This window comes from Epinephelus moara, chromosome 5 (genome assembly GCF_006386435.1).
Source record: "Epinephelus moara isolate mb chromosome 5, YSFRI_EMoa_1.0, whole genome shotgun sequence".
Classification (NCBI taxonomy): domain Eukaryota; kingdom Metazoa; phylum Chordata; class Actinopteri; order Perciformes; family Serranidae; genus Epinephelus; species Epinephelus moara.
Window position 1 is genome coordinate 19,306,690 of NC_065510.1, and position 23,030 is coordinate 19,329,719.

The 23,030-nt window shown below is 43.5% G+C and overlaps 1 protein-coding gene across 1 annotated transcript in view; it reads right to left on the reverse strand.

Moving 5' to 3' along the window:
- mxd4 (MAX dimerization protein 4) overlaps window positions 1-21,136 on the reverse strand; it is a 31,101-nt gene extending 9,965 nt beyond the window's left edge. The window contains exons 1-3 of the mRNA XM_050043505.1: window positions 20,921-21,136; window positions 20,211-20,310; window positions 14,854-14,883 (exon numbers count right to left, since the gene is read on the reverse strand). Coding sequence (XP_049899462.1) covers window positions 14,854-14,883; window positions 20,211-20,310; window positions 20,921-20,984 — 194 coding nt within the window. The 5' untranslated portion in view covers window positions 20,985-21,136. The remainder of the gene's footprint in view (window positions 1-14,853; window positions 14,884-20,210; window positions 20,311-20,920) is intronic.
- Window positions 21,137-23,030: the final 1,894 nt, after the last annotated feature.

Consider the following 23,030-nt stretch of genomic DNA (forward strand, 5'->3'; position numbering starts at 1 on the left):
CCACACATCCCTGAAGGGCAGAAAAGAATACTGCTCCTCTTATAAGTGACTGTCATGTAAACATGTTCCAAAGAGGAGACTGAATACTATGCGATCTTCAGTTTCACTTGTGACTTTGGGATTGACCGTGAGACGCTGCGTGTTCAAAGGGTTGAGCTGGTGCAGGGTGTCGCTGGTTCCATGTGTTCAAAGCTCGCGGAGGCTCCAGCAAAACCACTTTTTAAATCCCTGTGAGGAAATCGCATCCTCCCAGCATTAGAAAAGAAAATCTCACATACTGATGAAGTTACAAAATACTTTTTCATATCATCTCCTGCAGCCAGAGTTCATGTCAGTACCTCAACATTTACATCTTTCCTCATCAACAGAGGTGTTTGCACACAGCACACCCACACACTCAAAAAGGCAAACGGGCTCTCGGCTTGGAGACTTTCCTGTTTTTAGAAAAAGCGCGCTATATTTATCGAACCCTGTCGAGCCTGACCTGCCTGTGGGAGTAAATTTGGTTGTGTACTCACAAAAACATACTATTATTAATCTATTTGCACCATACCTCAGTGCACAGGGCTCAAAATACTTTTTATGTGCACATGCACTGGTTTATGCAACTTTAAAAACTATATGACCACATTTTTTGTACCGTAATGTACAAGTAAACTGCTTCAAAGTGAATTTAGATTGAAGCTTCTTAGCAAACATAATATGGAAACTTCTTTTAATCATATAAGGACAGCAGTTCCGCAAGACTTATTTAACATATGATGCTGAAACAGAGTCTTTCTTTGTCCTTTTGGCCACTCCAAGTAGCATTACTGTAACAGTATGAGTAGATGCACATCAAAATCCAAATTGCAGCTGGCTTGACTGGGTTTATCATCGTGCTAATGCTGCTCCGTCTTGTCTATCTGCACACTGTCAGCGTGAGTAAAAACAAGACTTCAGTGTCTTCCTTTCCTCCTTTCGTGCCACGTATAAATTTGTTCTTAAAGGTGTGAGTTTCATGGTCAATGCGTGAGAGATGCTCGCCCTGCACAACATATGTTCTGTATGTAACCTGCATATTACGCTGACAGTTAAATGCACAGTTAAACTTTTATGTGCACTACCATGCACTATGGTTGCGTCACACTCACTTCAGTATAACTGTGTACTGTCTTGTGGTGCAATGCTTTTGTGCATCAGCTGTCTATCTTGCTTTTTCCTAATCTTGTGTTTGATTGATGCACCAAATGGACTCCCTGTTGTACACTAAAGCTGCGTGAGAGTCCTTAAACTCACAGTCACTGCGAACAAAAATCATTTTTGACCAAAATGACGGCCATGAGAAGTTTCTCATCTGTTCATGTCACTTTGTCGGTTGAACTCAAGGCATAAGCCGTGGCCCCGGAAATCCCTGCCAAAGCCCTACAGGCCAACAACCCTGGATCCACAAGTAAACAGCTCACTGGATATAAATTCAGTGATAGTGACGACAAGGCAGCAGAGTTAATTTCTGTGTGGACACTCGCTGACTTGATACAGATAGTGTACATTATTTCAAAAGGCTGCTTTTATTCACATTTTTTTTATCAGCAGATTACCTCCCCTGTCTGTCCTTGGTTCATTCAAATTTGTTCATAAAGGCCTTTCAATCCTCCATTAGTCAAGCTAGTCCATGAACCATTTCTTTGTTCCGAGCTAGCCATCCCCCTTCTCTCCCGTTCCTTTGGCTAACTCTGTCTGAACGGTAAACAAACTCCAACAATACAAGGTCTCCACTGGCCATCGCTGCGACCACAATAAACCTAATCAGAGAAATGAAGCTCTCTGGGGCTGGCTGCAGAGCCAAGCACACGGGAGAACACACTCTTTACACACACACGCACATACACACAGTCTTTTCCCTGTTTCTTTTTCAGGAAGGGCGTCGCCTGTGTTTTTCACATAAAGTAAGACCCTCTCACTAGCCCCGTCTGTTTCATTTAGAGGTCAGCCAGAGGCGGCCTGTGGGTAACAAGAGAGTCTCAGGGACTAAACATAATAATCCAAAGTTGCATCTTTAATTTCTAGGGATTTGACTGTGGCTGTAAAAACGCACAGGATATTTAAATATAAAAAAAAGATTAGCAAAAGCGCCCTTTAAACCATCTCCACCTCTCTACAGGTGCATACAGGCGTGCTCCCCCTAAAAAAAGGGCGTGTGAAAGTGCTCTCGTTCTTTTATTTCCTCCTCTCCCAGGGGGCAATTCTGCCTCCCCCTCCATCCACTGAACCCCTCCACCCCTTTGCTCCACCCTGCCAACACCAACACACCCTCATCCCACTGGAAAACAAGTGTCTTCTGAGGACAGGGGCGGGGGCCCACCTCCAACCTGCCCCAGTCGAGCCACATGAAGCACTTGGATTGCAGCCAGGGGAAGCGGGCAGGAAGGAGCTGGGGGTCTGCAGCAGAAGGGGGAGAGGAGTGTTTTGTTTTTTTTTTTGGAAAGGGGGAGCGGGGTCCGAGCTAGTGGGTGACTTTCTCTCGAGTTGGAAAAAAGGGCTCTTTGAATGCAGTGTGCTCAGCTGCACTAGGCAGCGCTCCACACACATCATCCAAAGGGTAACTTGAGCCAATGGGCCACCATCGTGCACCCCGCTCCCCCCTCTCTCCCTCTCTTGTAGTGAAAAACAAAAACAAGGCGTTGCCCGAATACTCTCCCTGACTACCCACCTTCCCCCCTCAAGAAAACGCGTTTTTTATGGATGTATTCATGACGGGCCCCACCTGTATGCTCACCACATATTTTACCTGGCGTGCAGAGGGTAGAAATGTGCACAGATGCACTTACACCTCCTGAATGTGTGAAGATTGGTCTGGGCTGGATTATAACCCCAGTCCTGCCCTGTGAGAGTGGTGTCAGTTTTTAATCTAAAATGTCAAACTGTTCCTTTTTAAATGAAGGAATAACTAGAAATGAGAAGGCATGCACACTTCTGACTATTCCTCCTGTTGTTTTTGTACGTCACATGACTCCAAAAAAACAAATACAATTTCTCTCCCTTCATCCAAACTGCAGCTTCTGAATTGACAGCAAACTCACTCTCTGTGTAATTGTTGATAACGATCCACTTTAAATTTCTGTTTCAACAAGTCCAGGCAGAGCTTTTCTTCGTCTCAAGCCGTGCATCAAATGCTACACATCTCCCATCTGTTTTCATCATCGCTCTGCTTATTATGATGCATATCAATAAGATAGGACCTGGTTTAACCTGGTGGTGTGTCGCTGACAGCTCCCTCCCAGCTGCACATGTTCCCCCGCTGCAAGACACACTTGTTACTTTTCTTCAAGAGCGCACAGCCGATTTGGAGCGAGAGTTAGGACCCTGCCTCACTCACGTTTGTTATTCCTAAGCTGAGCCCTGGTCACGCTATGTTTATCAGATTGCCTGCGACAGCCATGCAAAGTGTGGCACCAGATGAACGTGAGTGTTGTGTTCATGTGGGGAAGCAGACGGTTTGCATCGCCCGGCTCCACGTGGTTCTAAATCACGTCAAATTTTCCAATTTGTCCGGGTTGAAAATAGGACGGCCTTTGATATTCCATTCACGGATACTGTCACAATGTTAGACTGTTACTGTGGTGTCATGTTTAGTTTTGTGCTAATGTGTGTCACCAAGTAAAACATACTGCAAAAGTCAGGGTTTCAGTGTTTGAAGGACACAACACAGGATATGTTTTTAAAATTCAAACACTTACTTCAAAGTGTTCAAAAATTAGTAAAAATAAATCATACTGTGCATTGTTATAGTGAAACAGCAGCATTTTAGCTCTGCAAGGTTTTCGTGACTTTGCTAAAACTCGCTAAAACAAAAACAAAACAGCCTGCAATTTCCCTGCAGCTGAGGATTTAATAGTAAATCTGCAATTTGATTTGCTCTGGAGTCACGTCTGCAGGGAAATGACCACCTGACTGTTCTCACGTGCGGAGTACCACGGGATGATTTGTGTCTGATCTCTGCCCTTCCCTCCCCCCCTCCTCCTCCTCCCTCCCTCTCCATCAGGGGCTCAGTGCCAAAACAAAGCAAAGGCAGAGAGGGGGGAGAAAAAAAAAAGAAACTTTTGCTCAGAAAGCTGCACGCTGCTGAAACTGGAACAAGCTATTTAAACTGCTGACTTACGCTCCAAGGTTACCGGGTACAGGCCAGGCCTTTCTCACAGATCTGCTCACACTTTGGGCCTTGGAAGGAGAACAACCGTGAAGTATCTTGTTTTGCTGCTCGAGCAGTGTATCTGCAGCAGCCCGTTTGTATGTCTGATGGATGCATAATGAGGGATATTTACAGTATGTACACTGTGTCCACACACACACACACACATACGCACTGTCCTGGTGACAGCAGTGTCCCAGGACCGTCCAGGTCTCTGGGGGTTGGAGATCCATCGGTACACAAAGAGCTGCAGGGCCTGAGAAGGCGAGCCAGTGCAAACAACGGGCCTTCACCCCTCACTCACTGCACTGTTTAATGAGCTCGCTGCAGCCCGGCGCATTCCTCAACCCATACGCACAGGACTGAGTGGCTTGTCTGGCAAGGAGCCAAACCCGCTAAACTCAAGGTCAAAGGTCATCAGAAACACCACTGCGATGTTTCCTCTCAACTGCCGGAGCTGACTCAGTTTGTTCCCCGTTGGGTTTAAAATAAAGAAAATGCGATAGCAGGGCTTCTGGTGTTGTTTTGACTCGAGCCCACAAGACACCAGCATGAAGGATTCACCGCCTCGTCTGCTCGTCTTTTAGCAGCCATGTTAATGGGATCAGTTAACCATAAAATGCATGTATCAGTTAGGAGGGTTTGTCATGTGACACCTTCAAAATCAAGAAGCTCTTAACAGTGTTTTTAAAGACTCAAAAGATAATTCCAGCTCATCACAACTTGTTTTTATAGTCGTGTCTATCTTTCTTATCAGTATAATAACAATACACTAATTGCTGAGATCTGGAGGCACGGCAACACTGACAAACATTTCAGATGTGCTCATTTCAAGTTTTACCTCTGGATAAAAGTGGCTTAGTTGAACCAGAAGGTCAGATGGGTAATAATTGAACTATTTGTCTGGTTTCTCTACCTAACCTTAAGTTTGTTTAAAGCCTGATTGAACATCTGGCTGCTTTTGTCCCATCAGACGTCTTTATAACGGTGTTATCATGTTTCTAGATATCAGCAATTAACTTAGTGAGTATAATCTTACCATAACTGATATAACTTATGACCACAACTAGAAAAATGTGACTCAAGCTGTAATAAAACACACAATATTCTCTGTTTATGCTTGGAGATCATTTTGTAACACTGGTGTTACCCGTTCATATGTTAAAGGTTATGTATTAATATAGCAGCAAACCACTATTTACTGTGTAAAGATATAAAGGAGCGATGGCGTCATGTACAGACAATAAAGTCACGCTACCTCTCTGTGGTTTGTTGTAGTACGGTCTGGCCGTGTGTGCATGTTGAGGCATGGGTCATCGCTGCCACTTTGTACTGTGCTTATAGAGCGGTTATCACTGATATTGGGATTGTGTTGTAGTGGAAGTGTAGTACCCACCCTCTCGTTTCCCCTCTGGTTGCCACTGTTTGCTCTATTGTTGTTTAGTGCTGTTTAGTTTGCACTATTAGTGGCTAGCAGCTCGGCAACGTCCATGTACGCTCTGAATTCTGCATAGAGCCCCTTTAAATATCCTATTGTGTATCAAAACTCTTAATTTCCAGTGTTGGTTTGTGAGTATTTTTCTTTACTTTTGAGTCAGATCCAAAAATACGCCCCCCACTTTTCCAAAGCAAAACCTTGATGCATCTGGCCCTGTTGTTTACAGACAGCTCTGTTATGTGAAGTGAAAGTGGGGGCTGCATTGCGTGAGTGCAGATCACCATGTTGAGGTGGTGGAATTTCGGGTTGCCAGCAGAGTGGCTCCACATCTGGCTGGCAGGTTCCCAGGGAGTATGAAGCCAGATGGAGGGATTTTTGAGGTGGTGGTGGGGGGGACCTTACCCAGGGTCCCAGCAGACAAACACAACACACACACACTGGGCCTTTCAGCAGCCCTTCATCAGTCTCCCTGTCACCCTCCAGCCCTGCCCTCAACATGTTTACATTTAACAGACATCTGATGTCCCGTCTCTGAAAAACAAGGGGGTAGAAAAACGAAGTAGCTCATGTGAGACGGGCAGAGTGGTTCGCCACATTGCCCACGTCAGTGAGACGAGAGACACACACGGAGACATGAGAAGCTTTCATCACGCTGATATGAAATGTCAGTCGTCTGGGTTGAGCTGTATTTGTTTTCTGTCATCGAGGATGCCACACCCACCCACTGTGTGCAGTGACAACTGCGAGGCGAGACAGACGGATACAAGTCCCCCATAAACACATTCTCCTGACGGCAGGAACATGGAGCTGGCTCTCACATGACTCCGCTCTCACACGCAAGCAGCAAACAGAAACTTGAACACACCCCAGCAGCAGCGCAGACAGTAGGGAGGAGCCTGGTTACTCCACTACTCGTGGAATTACACCAAAGAAAGAGCTCTGCATACTTTGCTGGTGATTAAACAACAGGAAACTGCAGAATTAGGCAGTTTGTTGTTCACTCGTTGTCGTAGTATTTCCACTGGGCGTGCTGGGGAATGCCTAGTAATTAGATTCATTTGATTTTTTTTCGTGTACTGAAACAATCCCCTGTGCGAGCACGGATCATGACAAAATCCCTTCCTCAGCACAGCCAGCTTACACTGGTGTTAACAAAAAAACAGATGTCAAATAGAATTTAAAGAGGAGAGCGTGTGAGCAAACAGAGCGAGGGTTCGGACTACAGAGCCAGTTCCCTGTGCACCTTTGAATCACTTCAACACAATGTCAAATGACAGACCTGGACATTAATTGCCTTCCGCTGCGTGCACTGAAAAGTACATCTGCAAATGTTGGACGGACTAGCAGAGACAAGTTCAGCAAGCTCAATAAACACATTCCCCTGACACGGAAGAGCTCTGGTTTTATAATGGGTCCTTGTCAATGATCCACACACAGGAATCTAGTGGCATAAGAGATGATTCCAGCGTCCATGTTTACTGTAGAAGTTTGGCTGTTTACTTCAGAAAGGAGGTTTTAGAGCAGCGGGGTGGGGTCCTGTGAGAGAGATAAAACTGAGGAGTTGTAAGATACTAAAGAGATAAGGAGATATTTCTACAACACAAAATTACACTTACTTAAGATGTTCCTTCATTTTTCTTAGAAATTGTAGTATTATCAATACTTTTCAAATAAAACGAGGAAGTCACAACCTATAGGTTTATGCAACCAAGGAGGAGTCATTTTGGGGCGTCACAACGCATTAAGGTTACAAATTGCTGTTGCAGAGCACAAAACTAGAGAGAAAAAAAAAGGGAAATGAAAACAGATTGATGAATGACAGACCGCCTGCAGCTCTAATCCGCTCTATCAATGCATTATCAAACAAATATTCGCCTGTGACTCCCTGCTCGCCAGAAAAAAACAAGCAGCACCCGACGCAGATGCGGCTGCAGATCATTCTAGTAATACTCGGCCTGCTAGTTTTGTGACCCCCATCCACCCCCCCCACCCCCCCCACCCACCCCACCCCCCACCCAAACCTCCTCTGTTACTTAACTCTACATTCCAGCGTATGTGTGCACTCTCTGCTGACCTGAATTTCAGGCTGCCTGCTCGACCTACACACTGCCTCCCGTTGCTCCCTTTGGCAACGTTCAAGAATGTCATCACCTCTTCCTCTTCCTCAGACCGACAAGGGACTGAGACCAAACCATGAATGGTTCAGTCTGCTCACTTTCCTCCCCTCTCTCCTCCTTTTTTACTTCTTTCTTTAATTGTTTTTTTTGTGCTGATGAAACCCTTAAAGCAATGCACTCACCTTGTTAAAGTGCACTGCTGTTTTTATGAGCATCAGCTGCTTTGCGGCAGTGAACCGAGTTTACTGACACAGAAATGTGGTGCGCCCTGCAGCGGCGACACCTGAGTGGGAGCAGGGACGTTCTCACCTAAATGTAGGTCTATGGCGGTCGCGTTCACACACTCAAATATCTCAGTGGCAGTGTACGAAGAGCCTGTGCGGGTCATCCGCAGGCCTAGCACACAAATGTCCACAGATAGTGTACGTGCAACCGCGACTGTGACTGTGTCCGGGCTTGACCTGAGTGAGCCAGAGAGCGTCTCTGCGCCTGCTGACCTCAGGGTGGAAAAATTCCACATGTGACCTCTGCTGTTGACCTCCAGTTGTAGCCTCTTTCTTATTCTTTGTCCACATCCAGCCTCTCAGCAGTTTCAATCCAGACTGTCCCCAGGCTCTGTCCACTGACTGCAGTAAATGTATAACAACTTGGACAAACCCAGTCTGTCGTAAGATTGGGCAATATGACAAAGTACATCAGGAGAGGATGGAAATGTGTCAACCGTCTTAAGATTTTGCCACACCAACTGAGACGTCCTTGAAATATATCTGGTTGTATTTCTCCATAGCAGGACTACTTTCTAGTAATTATGCTGTATTGTGTGAATGTATTGGATTTACAGGATTATGTAATCAAACTGAATAAATATTTTTCTGTTACACACATTCCTATCTGGCTATTTTATCTAAAAACAATATCACAAAATGCACACATTTAAAGTTTTGTAATAAAATATTACAATATTATCTAACATGGGGTCTGTGGGGATTGACTCGCTTCTGGAGCCAGCCTCAAGAGGCCATTCGAGGAACTGCAGTTTTTGGCACTTAAGCACTTTTTCGGCATTTTGCTAACATTAGCTAACTTAAGATGCGACTTTTTCGGCATTTTGCTAACATTAGCTAACTTAAGATGCGATTAAATACAATGCAATGTGTCTGTGAAGATTGTGACAGTCGCCCAGCCACAACCTGAAACCATCTTCAAACTTTGGTTTTATGTTCAACATTTTTAACTAGCACATACAGATGCATATTTAAGTACAGCAGGAAAGGGAAAAGTTGACTGCCCAAGCTTGCAGGAAGTGCGCAGTGCTTTGAGGCCAAATTACGTACAGTAGTGGCCAGACAGTGGTACTGCAATTTCCAGGGTCCATCACGTGATGCCCCGCGGCCAAAAAAATGTTTTCCCATTGACTTACATTGGGAAAGAGACATCTGTAAATCAGTGGACACATTTTTTTTAGCGCCACAACCCCCGCGAAATGACTCGTTTCACTATCAGGTTGCGATCCAATAACATTTAGTAAATCTAGAGGAGCCGGAAGATTAAATTATTTTATCCCCATTCAAGTTAGCAGGGCGTTAAACTGGAAGTTAGCCATTCAGCCGGCGGATGCGCTAGGCTGCATTCAGCTGCCGTAAGTCTCTAGTGCACATGCTCTGTGGGTGGCACAGTGCGGAAGTAGTGCCGTAAATCCCAAGATCAATTGGGTAATTTTAGATGTGGCAGCAGCAGCAGCGTACCATTTTGGCTTTATGCACCACTGAGCAACTTTCATAGGAATGAACAGGGCCTCGCCTCCCATGCTGTAGCTCAACTGTTATCGGAGTACAGAGTGAAAAAGAGCATAAACTAATTGATAATGACAAATATCCTTAGTTACAGTCCTGCATGTATTTGTATCTCAATATAAAATTACATATATCTTGATAGAGCATTTTATCCACATGGCAGACCTCAAGTAAACTGCAACATCAGGTCAACAGTCACTGATTTCATGTTGAACGTACAGTACAAATTATAACATAGTCTATATGTGCCTTGATAATTAGAGCATGTACAGTGCTTCATTCATTACACTGGGTTATTAACTGCCTGTGCAACCCTAATGACTCCAGGTCACCACACACACACGAGGAATGTAACTGACAGTGTGACATTTGAGGAAGTTAAGTAAAAAAGCCACGCGCAATCATGTGAGCATGTGAACGCCACACCAAAACCCCAAACAGTAAGGAATGAAGGAGCGTCCCACTTTGTTTACGTAGCTGCCTTTTTAACTCTTTAAAAAAAATGGATGTCGTTTTAACGGCAGGATGTGGACATAATATGACCTTAACTCCAGCTGTATTCACAATGGCTGTGCAGTTTACAATCCACATTAAAATGCAGATTAACAGGATTAACAGGCCCATCAAAGCCTGCCGTCTTCCACATAAACTCACTGTCACAAAAGAAGATTTATGCCTTAAAAGAGGAAAAACGGGCACAGATGAGTTTTGGCAGGAGGACCAGTAAAGAGTGATAAAGGCCCTCTGTGAGAAGGGAGCTCAGCCTTTCTCCTCCGTACTGCCTCAGGTTTCTGCTGACTCAGACCCTTTTTTTGGGGGGGGGGGGGGCTGGAATAAGGAGAAAAAGATAACACACACAAAAAAAAAAAAAAAAAACCCAGATATGCACTCTGGAGAAAGGAGGAGACAAAGAGTAGAAGGCGAGGAGGTGAAGTAACAGGGCTATGGGATGGCTCTCCCTCCTACTGACACACTGCCATAACTCAAACAGCTCAGTGAGGTGCTGCCCGGCCTATAGACACACACACACGCACGCACGCACACACAGGAGCTTCACTCGAGGGGAGAGAGGTCCTAAAAGCCAAATAAGTCATTCATCACAGCTGGGAGTAGAAGACACTGGGAGAGTAAATTTAATTAGAGGGAAGATTAGACCGTGACAAACTGAGTGCCGGCTCCTGTGTCCATGAAGTGCGTGTAAATTTAGAGTTCAGTTCAATAGGTGGCACACAGTTGTCGTACATTATCTGAGGTATGATATATATTGTAAGAGAATACTGTTAGTTGAAATCAATCTGTAAACTTCTGAGCATCAATCTGAGTGATCTCAGAATTGAAACTGACACCACCTGACAGCCACGGGGCGGTGCCTTTGTCTGTGTGTGGAAAGATAAAAATAGAGATGTAAATCCTTTTTCAATTGAGGGAAGCAGTGCAAACATATCAGACATACCGGCCTTACACGGCTGGATTTCCTGTAAACAGGTGATACGAGGGAAAACGAAACGTCTGTAGTTTTGCAATTTCTTGGCGTTTCTAGAAAAGGAAACTTGGTGCGCTGACAAGTCGTCACAGGCGTGATCAAGAGCGGCTTAAGTCAGAAATGGGAAGGAAGCAATGCCAGCGGAGACCGACCACACAGTAGCGTTTGGTTTCACGGAAATGTCAAGCTGATGCTCTGCAGCTTTGGCCTGTGCCAGTGCAATGACGAGAGTGAGAGACGGAGAGAGAGAGAAAAAAAGCAGCAGAGTCACCCCTCGAGACGGTCTATACAGAACTGTCACAGGCTGCAGCAGATAAGCAGGTTGTGTCAGGACAGGCGACCCTGTGGGACGCTGCTGGCACCCGACCAGACGTCTCACTCTGATAGCCGGACACAAATATATGCAGGGTGCCTCTTGAGTGGCCACCAAGGCAGTGGTCAGGTTGGTGAGAGACACCTAGCATGCATAAGATCACCCAGAAGCAGCCAGTGAGCCTGTTGTCCACAGGAAACGGAAAAATTTAGGCGCATTAGACGCTGGCTTTAAACTGACTGATGATTTGAAAGTGGGGCTGGGTGTTAAACCTCAAATAACCTCAATATTCGAGGACCCAAGCGCATCATTGGTGCTATTTACAATATACTCAATGCCTGCGGTGTCTAAAACAGACATTTATCGGTCACTTTGCCAGCCACGTGAACATACAGTACAAGGACGGCTCTGTGCTGCACCAGCGTGAACCAAACACACCGACACATGACCAAACAAAGACAGTGAGTCAGGGCTCAAACAGCAGCACCTCCCTGGAGTGGCGTCTGAGGGTGTGAGGGAGGTCGATGAAAGCGATACTGGGATTGCTGAAGATTAAACAGGTCTGAATCTCTGGTGGCACACTCATTAAACTGGTTGAACGGGACAGCCGCAGACTTTTGATGTTCTTATGAATCAGAAAGTAAAACGACAGACAGGCAGAGATCAACCGAGGACACTGAGAGTGTTGGCTCCAGGCGTTTCAGTAGCATACCAGTGGGATTGGAAGTGATAACATTTTGGCTGTCAGCTGCTCTCTTGATTTTTTTACAGATATCAATTAATCCATGGGTTTCTAAAAGTAAAGACACGTTTAAAAGGCCAAGCGTACATTCTGAGAGCACAAGGTGATGTCTTCAAAGGGCTTATTTGTCAGGTTGATAGCCCAACACCAAAATGTTTGGCATCTATGCTTGAAATGACTTAGGGCCAGGAGACATGCCACTTCTTTTATCGCCTGCAAAACGCAAGCTCGGTCATTGCTACTCTTGTGCCTACTGCAGAGGTAGGTCGCGTCTTGAGTTGCCAAGCAACAATAACCAGCACTGTATCATAGCCTTCTCACCAGAAATGCTGAATTCGGAGTTGATTGTCTTCCACACATTTTTTTAATGTGTAGGCCTAAATATTTTTCATCTGGCAGATGTAAAGCTCCGAGTAGCCCTGCGCTAAAATGATCAACTTCTTCTCCAAATACTCCATAAAACTGATATTAATGAAAGAAAGGGAAGATATATACTGGCTGTAATTTGTTGTCCCTTGTCACATGACATGCAGTGCATGTGTTGCTGCATTCCAAACGTCGAACCTTGTTTATCTCTCTATTGATTTTGAGCGTGCCTTCCACGTGTCTACATATATTTGAAAACTCGCTTGCAGGCCCTTAGACATCTTCAGATCTTCAAAAAGATCTAAATTAGAAACACTTATATCTATTGGTGAATTTAAGGGCATTATAAGGAATGAATAGTTGTTGTTTTATTGCGGATTTTTGTATTATATGCTGTATTTGTTGCATTTTAAATGTGTTTTGATCGGCTGCTGCCTTGGTCAGGTGTCTCTTGTGAAAGAGATTTTCAAATTCAAAGGGACTTCCTGGTTAAATAAAGGTTAAATAGAAAATAAAGAAATAAACTGGGCTCGGCAATATGGAGAGAATCTAATATCACAATGTTTTGGATATCAATATTGCAACGATATTGTTAGGTTGACTTCTGGTGCTTTTACAAAATGTTTACACAATGGGATTTTCAATAAATGATCACAAGTAATGCAATAGAACGGCTACAACAGTCTGATAAGTTCAGGAAATTACATCACTTTACTGTAATGCAGCTTTCAAAACCAGGAAAAGACAACACTTACCAAATTACAATATCCAAAATCTAAGAAAATACCTAATCTGATATCACTTTTACCAGCGTCAAAACATTCACGAACCAATTAATACTTTAAAGCGCTACAGCAGGTATAATGCGCTACACACACACGCACTGTAGATGATTGTGCAAGCTAACAGTCACAAACCTTAACACCTGCATGCTGGAGTAATGACCATGTAATTTGAGGCCGCAGGTCCAGACAGGGATTGAATCAGGATGCATTATGTTGCGAAGGATCACAATAATACCTCGTCACTGCAGGGCCTGTCATTACAAACAAGTAGTGGAATTTTCCCCCGCGTGCACACAGTCACGGACTGACAGATGAATAACAGCAGGAAAGTACTTTTAAATATGAACTAATGCAGCACTTGACATCAAGGAACTGCAGTGTGACTTTAAATATGATTTCATTTATTTACGTCCTTGCATCAGGGCCAAAACATCAGCGAAGAAGTTTTACTATTACAGTCACGCTGCACTGGGTGTTAAAAAAAAGCATCTTTTTTAGAAACTTGTGGCCGTGGTGACGACAAGGGAAGTGAGTAAACTGATTATGGAATACTTTACTGGCACTTGTATTTGTCAGTTTGACTGGACGTCACATCACCAACCACACCCGTTATCGGACATGAGGTAACTTCTGTGTCTCAACACCTGCAGTGTGATCAGCTGGAGCCCTCTCTGCCTCGCAGGTCGGGGAGGAATATGTCTGCACTTGTTTCTCTCTGTGCTACACACATCCATTACTCACTCCCAGACATGTGACTGGCAAACCCCAATCCCTCAACGTGGGTGACAGTGTGTCACGCACACTCAGCCCAACACACCCATCTCAGCCTCTGCTCACATGCTGATAGTCGCATCAGCTGTTTTTCTAAATCCTCCCTGGCAGGCTTTTATTTTTATTTTTTTTGAAAGAATCAGCTTGGGATGACCGTGATGCAAAAAGCACGCACACACACACACACAAAAGTTTTGCGTCTCCCACCAACCATTCTTCCCTAAAGCAGGCTTTGCTGTATCAAAGAGGAGTTTTGCTTCCTGACAAGAAACCCCTTTGGATCTCTGTGAAGTCACTTCCCCTCTTGGTGAAGTCAAAACAGAGCAAAAACAGACGTCCGTGCCTTTAACAAGCGAGGATATCACATCACCACAAGCCGAGCGCTGTACCCCGAAGGGAGGAAAAGAAAAAGGTGGAGTGAGATGCATGCTGGGGGTAGTAAAGTGTGTGTGTGTGTGTGTGTGTGTGTGTGTGTGTGTGTGTGCTTTCTGTGGGCTTCTCAGTTTAGAGAAATGACAGGCGAGGGCCAGATTCACCCCGCCTCCGTTCACATCGTCAGCCTGCGCAGGATTATCACATTACTGACAGGATTCCCTTTCCATACAAGGTAACGAGTTTCATCCGTGAAATGGAGACAGATCTAATCGACGTGAAGCTGCTCTTTGAAATCAGCTTATTATCCATTTTCAGACACGAGGAATTAATTGATTCAATCTCTTTGAAGATGACCTCTGATCCAGTCTGGTGCTTTGACTGAGAGGAAAATATCTTGATGTTTACCTGCAGCCAGCATCCCTTGAGGGTGCTCGGCGAAGACGTGTACGTAAATCACACAAACTACAGAGATGCCAAACAGCCTCAGATGACACCTTACCTGTGTTTCTCCAGCTCGTTGTGCGATGATCTGAAAGGACAAAGGAGGAGGAGTGTCAGGGCAGCGAGTATTAAAATACTGTCAAAATACTTCCAATCACACGACATGAGTTAGGGTGCAGTGTAATGAATAATCCCGAGGTGAGAAACTCGGTTAGCAAATGTTTTTTTATCTCAATATAAGACAGATGAAAGCGAGGAAAGTTTGGAATAAAGTGCAGAGTAACAGCAGATCTGAGGAACATTCAGAGGAAAAATGTGTCAAGACATCAAAGAGGAGTGCCGATTTTTCTCTGCTTTTGCCTTTTTTCTGCCTCCAGGAGGCTTTAGGGCTTTTGACTGCTGGAGTTGCTTTACAATAAAGTTTTACCTAAGACATAGAATATTTTAATACTCCAAAACAGGCCTTAAAGGGATACTTCACCTACAAAATGATCGTTTGTGTATCAATTACTTACTCCGTTTTACACTGAATTTATACAGAAAACTTTGGTTTTCTCTCATCCCTCCACGGTGAACGAAGAATTCAAACAAGAGAAAAATTCTTGATGAATTGGAGTGAAAGGGGGCCACATTTAACAACAGCAAAACTATACCAAAATATCAATTTAAAAAGTCTACATACAGCTCCTACAGTATGATCCAAGTCTTGTTTGCTCAGTACTTCCCAAACACAAGCATTTCCACTAAAAGCTTATCATTTAAAGCCATTGATGTAAAATAATAACAAGAAACTTGTCTCTAAGATGGCTCCTATTCGCCTGGCACATATGCCAAAAGCCTCTGGGTTTACTTCTGGGGTATGCAGCCCACTGAATATGCAAAGTAGTGTTTCTCTCACTGGCCCTCTCACTATTCTTTGTTCACAATTACAAAGAAAAGCAAAATTTCCCTCACAAATTCAGTGTAACGCATGGTGTGTAACTGACATATAAATGATCATATTGTGGGTGAAGTATTCCTGAGGCTTGATCCCACACTGGTAACAGACATCCATGACAAGATGGAGTCTCTGTTTTTTAAAATCTTTTTCCATATCTGTGTGACATCTGTCAGAGATTGTGTAGCAGAGGGCAAAAATGACCCTGAGCCTGAGAGAGCGACAGAGAGACAGAGACAGAGAGACTCCTCCCTGCCCACTCTCACATGCATACAAACAGCATGCACACACTGCTGTTGTTGTTGCCGCCGCTGCACGCTGGCTGAAAAAGCAGCGTGGACATGGGATAAAAACACACTCAGACGTCTGGAGGCCGAGACGCTGCAGAATTCCTCAGCGTGTGGGCTATTCCGAGGAGAGCCCCCTATCGTAATGTGCGGCCCGGGCGGCAGCGAGGGCACTGCAGTCCATCTGAAACAGGCCCTCTGTTCATGAGGGCCGTCATGGATACCACGGCAATAAAAACAAAAACAGCAACAACAAAGGGCCAGACTGACAACAAGCCTTTTCAGATTTTCCGCTGTTTGAGAGCCCTTGTGCTGGTGAAGCAGTGGTTCCCACAGCTGTGCCGAAGGAGGCCGAGGCATCCGCGCAGCGACACTGCTCGCTGCACCAAAAAAGGGGTTACAGTTGACCGTGCAACTGGGATAATGTGGCGTCTGCACAGAATCATCCAACAAAGAGCACAGGATGTTGCACCGCTGCTAACAACCTGATCCAAAAAGGCCGACAAAGAGCTTCGTTCCATCATGGAGGAAGTTGTGCTATTCAAACCTGCACAAATTGGGGAAACGTCCCAGTCAAAGCAAAGGGCATGACCAGGAAATCAGGCGGTAGCTTGCACAGGAAGGGAATGCATACAGACCTGTAATAACAGCAGGTTAACAAGCACTCCTTTACGTGTTATGTAAAAGAATGGCGTGGCATGCAAATGACTCTGATCCCTTAAACTTGGCCCTGAAGATCAAAGGCCAATATGTTAGCCTCATATCACCTTTTCAATGGGTTGTAAAACTGCCAAAGCTCATCCTCAGAGCACCTTGTGAATGTTTTCCAACGTTAACAGGAGGGAATTCAAGGAGTAATTTGCACTGTTCTTATTTTTAATTTGATTTGTAGTGTGACAGCGAGCCATAATTCCAGGTCTTCCTCTTTTTTTAGAAGCATTTTGATTTAACAACAGTCTGCGAGTAAAAAAGGAAACTCCACCAGGGTTTCTTCTTTTCTGTGCTCAGAAATAGACTCCCAACTACATTTTTTTTCACATGCCCTGAATATTGCACCGCTGCAAAACATGTGATCCGTTTTAATTTGCAGATTTGGTCATGACATCAAACGCCATAATGCCAGTTTTTGGATGTACAAAGCAAAGCATTGTGCTCCTGTCAAACTGAAAATAAGTTCAAACATGAAACATGTTTTTACTTCACTGCCCCGTGCATCCTGTTGATGCTTAAAAAAAATCCTGAAGGGGAGTATAAAGGGAATTGGGGAATTTGCCCACGGTGCAGTCCCAAGTAAAAAGGGGGGAAAAGCAGGTCTGGTGCATGAAGCCTGGTGGGCTGGGGTTTGCCACAGTGTGTAGGTGTCTGTTTTGGCCACCACACCCACCTGCCACATCCCCATACACACCCTTATCCACACACACACACACACACACACACACACACAGATACATGATTGTGTTACTCAGTCAGAGGCTGTGTCACAGGAATGTGGAACAGACTGCATTCTCATTTGTGACAAATGTATACAAATATCACTTTCAAATTTACAAACCCACGCGCCTTCTAAAGAATTCTAAGGTGATACTGATATGTTAACACACTGTATGTGTCATTGTGTAACTCTCACTACAGAGGAAATCAGGCTCACTGTGCTTCCAAAACTAATATTTGCCAGCAAGGAAAGTTTGTTTTTTCATCAGATATTCATGTGCTCGTGTTCTTGGGAACAAAGCTGAAACATCATACAAATGTCTTTGGAGAGTTACACCAAAAACCCATTTACCACAAATGACAGGTAGTTAACAGATGAAAGACTCCACTGTTGCACACCTGGCTAAATAACTCAGAAAAAATTTGCATGTAGCCTTGGATGTAAAAGTCCCCAAATTAGGGTCATAAATCAAGAGGAAAGGGACTCCTGATGAGGGCGTGCCCCAGATTGATCCAGACAGTTTAAGGCCTCTTTCAGTCCAACATGATGAACATGGTGTGTCAACCATGTTAGCGGCTACAGCTGAAAAGAATTAACTATCATAAGAAAATAAGGCGTCAACTGTTGATAACGGATTAACTCATACATGACAGTAACCTGAAAGTCTTTGGGTTTTGGACTGATGGTTGGATAAAACACGGGATTTGAAGATGCAAACTTTGATTATATTTTTCAAAATTCTGTGACATTTTATAGGCAAAACTAGAATTTAAAAAAATATCATTATATTATTGTGGTATGCTACTCTAAGCTAACGAACGTGGTATCTTGTGAAACCAGACAACCTCATTTACATTGGTGCCACTGCCAACCATTTTAGCATAGCTTGTTGGGAAGCAGACTAAATAATGCTCCAAAGTTTGGCTAAATTTTGGTGAGGGAACAACTGGCATGGCCCTTTTCAAAGGGGTCCCTTGAACTCTCACCTCAAGATATCTGAATAAAAACGTACCCATAAATCTCCCCAAAACTTGAAAAAGCTTTTTCCCAGAAAATAATCTGTTTCTTACAATCAATGTACTCCTTCAAATTAAAACGGTATATTTGTCTTTTTAAAAACAAGGACAACCAGATACATTAAAACAGGGTTGTTGTGGAACTCAAAATGTTAACTGTACCCATACAGAGCGCCCCAGGAATGAGTCCTACACCAGGAAATGAGTTAGCATTGTACCACTCACAGTTCCCTCGTTTCAAAGTCAATGGGTTTTTGGTTAGATGCCTGAAATAGGGTCTGTGGTTAACACAAGCTCAAGAGGCTTTCACCTTTTGGTTTTATGACATAAAATATGTCACTAAATACCTCACTCGTGAACTTTGAAGCTTCTATATGATTTTAAAAAAGCAGCTGCAAACAAGTGGCTAAATGAGACTACAAAATGCCATCACACTGAGCCACGCCAAACACGACTTCACAGTCTTGTTATGGTGGTGACGTTAGGTCATGCGAGAGTGGTGTGGTTCCTTTATTGCCTGACATTAACTTTTTACTTCTGGTGCATTTACGCTTCAATAATCATGAAAATGGAGTTCATTGGTGAAGATTATCTTGCTGAACAAACTGTTCAAGTATCACAAATGTTTGCCACAGAGCGTATTTTTGGCAATAATCCAAAATCCAATGGAAAATCCCATCAGCCTTTTTGCGAGGGAACTGGTGCGATGTTAACTTCCACATCGGCCTATAGAGCATCATCCCTGGAGCATTTTATTAGTCAATGCACATCACTTAGAAACTAAAAAAGATCCGTATGCAATTCCTTAACTATTGATATAGTTAACAGCTAGCCTATATACTTCAACAACATAAGCAAATTCCTAAAATTCTTCTTTTGGTGTGCCATCCCAAGAATTTTAGTGGCCCCATCTCGCCACCCGTATGAAAAAAAAAATTGGGGCACCCCTGCCAACAATTAAAATAATAGCCATGTTAGCTGCCTTTTAATTTTGGTAATGAAATTAAATATTAACCCACTGAGGTTTAAATGGCTTTTAACCAGCTGTCCAACTGGTCTAAATAGAGCAACACAGCAAGACAGAAGTGAAACTGAAACTTAAATATATTGACTTATTCTGTAATTTTATAGCCTTACAGCAGGGTGTATGTCAGCTGCAGACTGTCACGACATGTGAAAGAGGTCAAACTCGTGATGAACGTGTGTTAATTACAGTTTCACGAGGAGACAATGAAAAGCAATCGATGCATTCTGATCAGAAGCATCGATCTACGGAGTCTCAGCAATAATGACAGCTCCATGAACTGTGTGTGTGTGTGTGTGGGGGGGTCGCACGATGGGACCCCCTTTTGGTACAGCACTTTCATTTAACATCAGACACACACACGTACAAAACACACTAACCACATGAAAAAAGAGGCATTTGTGAAGGCATGATAGCCGTGAGAGGCAGGGTGCAGAAGCGAAAGTTTAATGTGCATGTCGGGTGTGTTTTGTGTCAGCATGGGGAGGGTTTTTAGGTGTGTGTGGGAAACACAGAGAGAGAGAGTGGGAGCAGCAGAGTTGACAGTGTACGCGTGGCAGTGTTTATTGGAGAGACCAAAACAGAGAGCCCAGCCCAGGCAGCAGCAGCAGCAGCAGAGACATGGCAGTGTGCATGAAAACACTGTGTATCTGTGCATGTGTGTGTTTCTGCAAGCTGTCATTTGCACAAACAAATAAAAAAGCAAGACTTATATTTACCTATTGTTCTGAGTTTTTCTGGAAATTGGCGAGGCTTTCGTTTTCTTTCTGGAGAAGTCGCTACTGTACGGTAAAACAGACGCATAACCGTGCTCTGCCTCTATGGAGAGAAACAAAGCAAAATGTTAATTTATTGTTGTCTGTGCAGGAATACAATTTAAAAAAAAAGGCTTGCAGTGAGCCATTCAGGGAAATGGTGAAACATGAAAGAGCTCCATAGAGGCTAAGTCATTTTAAAGAGGAACAAAACGTGATCGATCATCAATGTAATCGCTTCCAATAAATCAACTGTAAGCCTCCAGCAAGGTCTGTATGGTAAACATGCAATGCTACATGACCATTTATGATCATCTGTCATTATGATACTGCCTCATATTCTCAATGTCACTCTTGTTTACTCATTTCCGAAGCGCTAATACGAGCTGTACTCTCAGTATACACAACACGAGCTATGCAGAGTTCATTAAAAGGCTACATGACGTACTTTAAATATAAAACATAGCTATTTTTTCTAGCATATAAGCTACCGGGTCCAGTTTGCACCCATCGTCCCATTGTCTGTAAAGTGACATCATACCTGCACTATGGCAGGGCACGTTAAAACTTTACGTATGACAGAAAATGAAGCTAGCTGTCGCCCCAAATGCTCCATTCATGAAATAATTAGTAGCCTGGAAATCCTGTCAACTTGTCAGTTTAGCTTGAAATACCTCTGTCTCTTCTTTCCAAGTACTCTGCAGCCTCCAGCAGAATTAAAAGAGAATTAAGTTCCATGTCGCTGTTGTCTCGTTATAAAAAATAGAAGTTGTCTATTTACACAAATGTACAAGTCATGAAATTGTGGAATGGAGATTTTAAAAATTGTTTTCAGAGCGATGTACGTGCGCTGCTATATTCAGTTCTGAGTCTTGGTGACTCCAAACTACAGTATCAACAGCACCTAACTAAAACTCAGGGAAGGGAGTGATCGCACCGATGGCCAATGAGAAAAGCCTGGAGGCGGGATCTGCCGGTGTGTCTTAGCCAATGAGCAGGCTGGAAACGATTGATTGCGATTTGATTGGCTCAAGCGCGTTAAAGTCATCAGGGACATACCCTAGCAACAGCCTGAGCGACCCGCCCCCTTCGCAGCTGATTGGTTTGACACACAGACGAGCGGCGTCTGATTGGCTGATGCGAATTCTGTGCGTGTGTTACAGTTGAACTTGGGCTGTTGTTTTGGTTGCCGAATTTGATAACTTCTCAAAAGTATGCTTTTGGATTTAGACCGTGAAGTAAACTACATTCAACGGCCGTTCAGTCAACAAGGCTCTTTCACACACATCAGCTATTTCCTTTAAGAGCGTGTGACATGGCAGAATTACTCACAGGGTTTGTGTGTTGTGCTCATTTCCTGTCCAGCTTAGTCATTATGAAAGTCCTGTATGAGGTTGCAGAAACCGAATTGGTTTGTGAGTCCTTTAGCTATAAGGTGAGCTGCAGTATTTCATGCATGTTTTTAAGGAAAATACACTAATATAAACGTTAAATGCACATTTTTCTTGTAAAGTCTGAACACTGTCCGCCTAATTTATAAAAGCAGTTTGGATGGAAGAAGCAGGTCATTGTTCTGCAAGTTACAAATATGTCTCTGAACTTAAGTCCAAGCCCTTAACTTATTATGCACCCTTTATTAAATGTAAGCTCTTGTTCAGACCAAATATAGAATTTGCAGAAGTAGTGGTTGCTTTAAAAAAAAATCTTATTTGTTACTCCAAAATAAACTTTATATCGTCTAGAAGCAAAAGTTTAGATGTTAGGTATTATTCCTGTTATCATGGGTGTATTATGAGACAGTGGGTCCCTGGGCACAGATATACAAAATGCCCCACCTCTACTACAGTACATGGTGGTGAGACATTAAGACTCTGTGGTGATTTTTTGTCTCTTTGTAGTTGCTTTCCCCTTTTTGTAGTTATTTTGTGAATCCTATTTGCATCTATTTGTGGTCATTTTGAGTCTCTTCCTTGCTGCTATGTGTTAATGTGGGAGGCATTTTGCAGGTGAAGGCCAGGGGGGCCTCTGACCCTTTGAGCCCTTGGGTTTGTGCCCCGTACGCCTGTTCAGTAATCCATCCGTGCCTGTGACACAGTTAGATCTGAAACACTCAGGTGATTAATCAGTTGATTGGCAGAAAGTTAATCAACTATTTTAAAGGTAAAAATGTCAAACATTTTCTGGTTCTAGCCTCCAAACATATATATTGGTCCAATAAAGCAATTTAAATATGTCAACTTTGGCTCGGGAGTATTGTGATGGCCTTCTCTCACTATTTTCTGACATTCTATAAACGTGAAATAAATTCACACAGGATTTTTTTTTTTTTACTTTGAATGTAAATTATTAAAAAACAAATAAATAAAAAAGATCGATTGACTAGAACCACCCCTGCGTACACCTGACCTGTAAGGGGCTGTTGCGACTGGCCCCTGGCCTTCTGTCAGTTTGCAAAAGTGTCTCCAAGGACAAAGCAAATTAAGCATTCCTGCTCTTAACACAGTTTTGATACAGGTTTAATTTTTGAGCGAAATGCACATTGCTGTCTGTTTTTTTGTTGACCACAGCAGACTTTTTACATCCGATTATGATTATCTGTTGTCTGTCTGCTTGTTTACGATGCCAAAACAAAAACAAACAAACAAAAAAAAAACGGACCTTTCCATTGTTCAGGAAATGACAACCGACAACTTAATCATCAGAATATGATATTTTTGGTTTATGGGTTTGGGTTTGGAGGGATGCGAGGCACTCCAAGTGAATTCACAAGTCTGATTTGGTCGA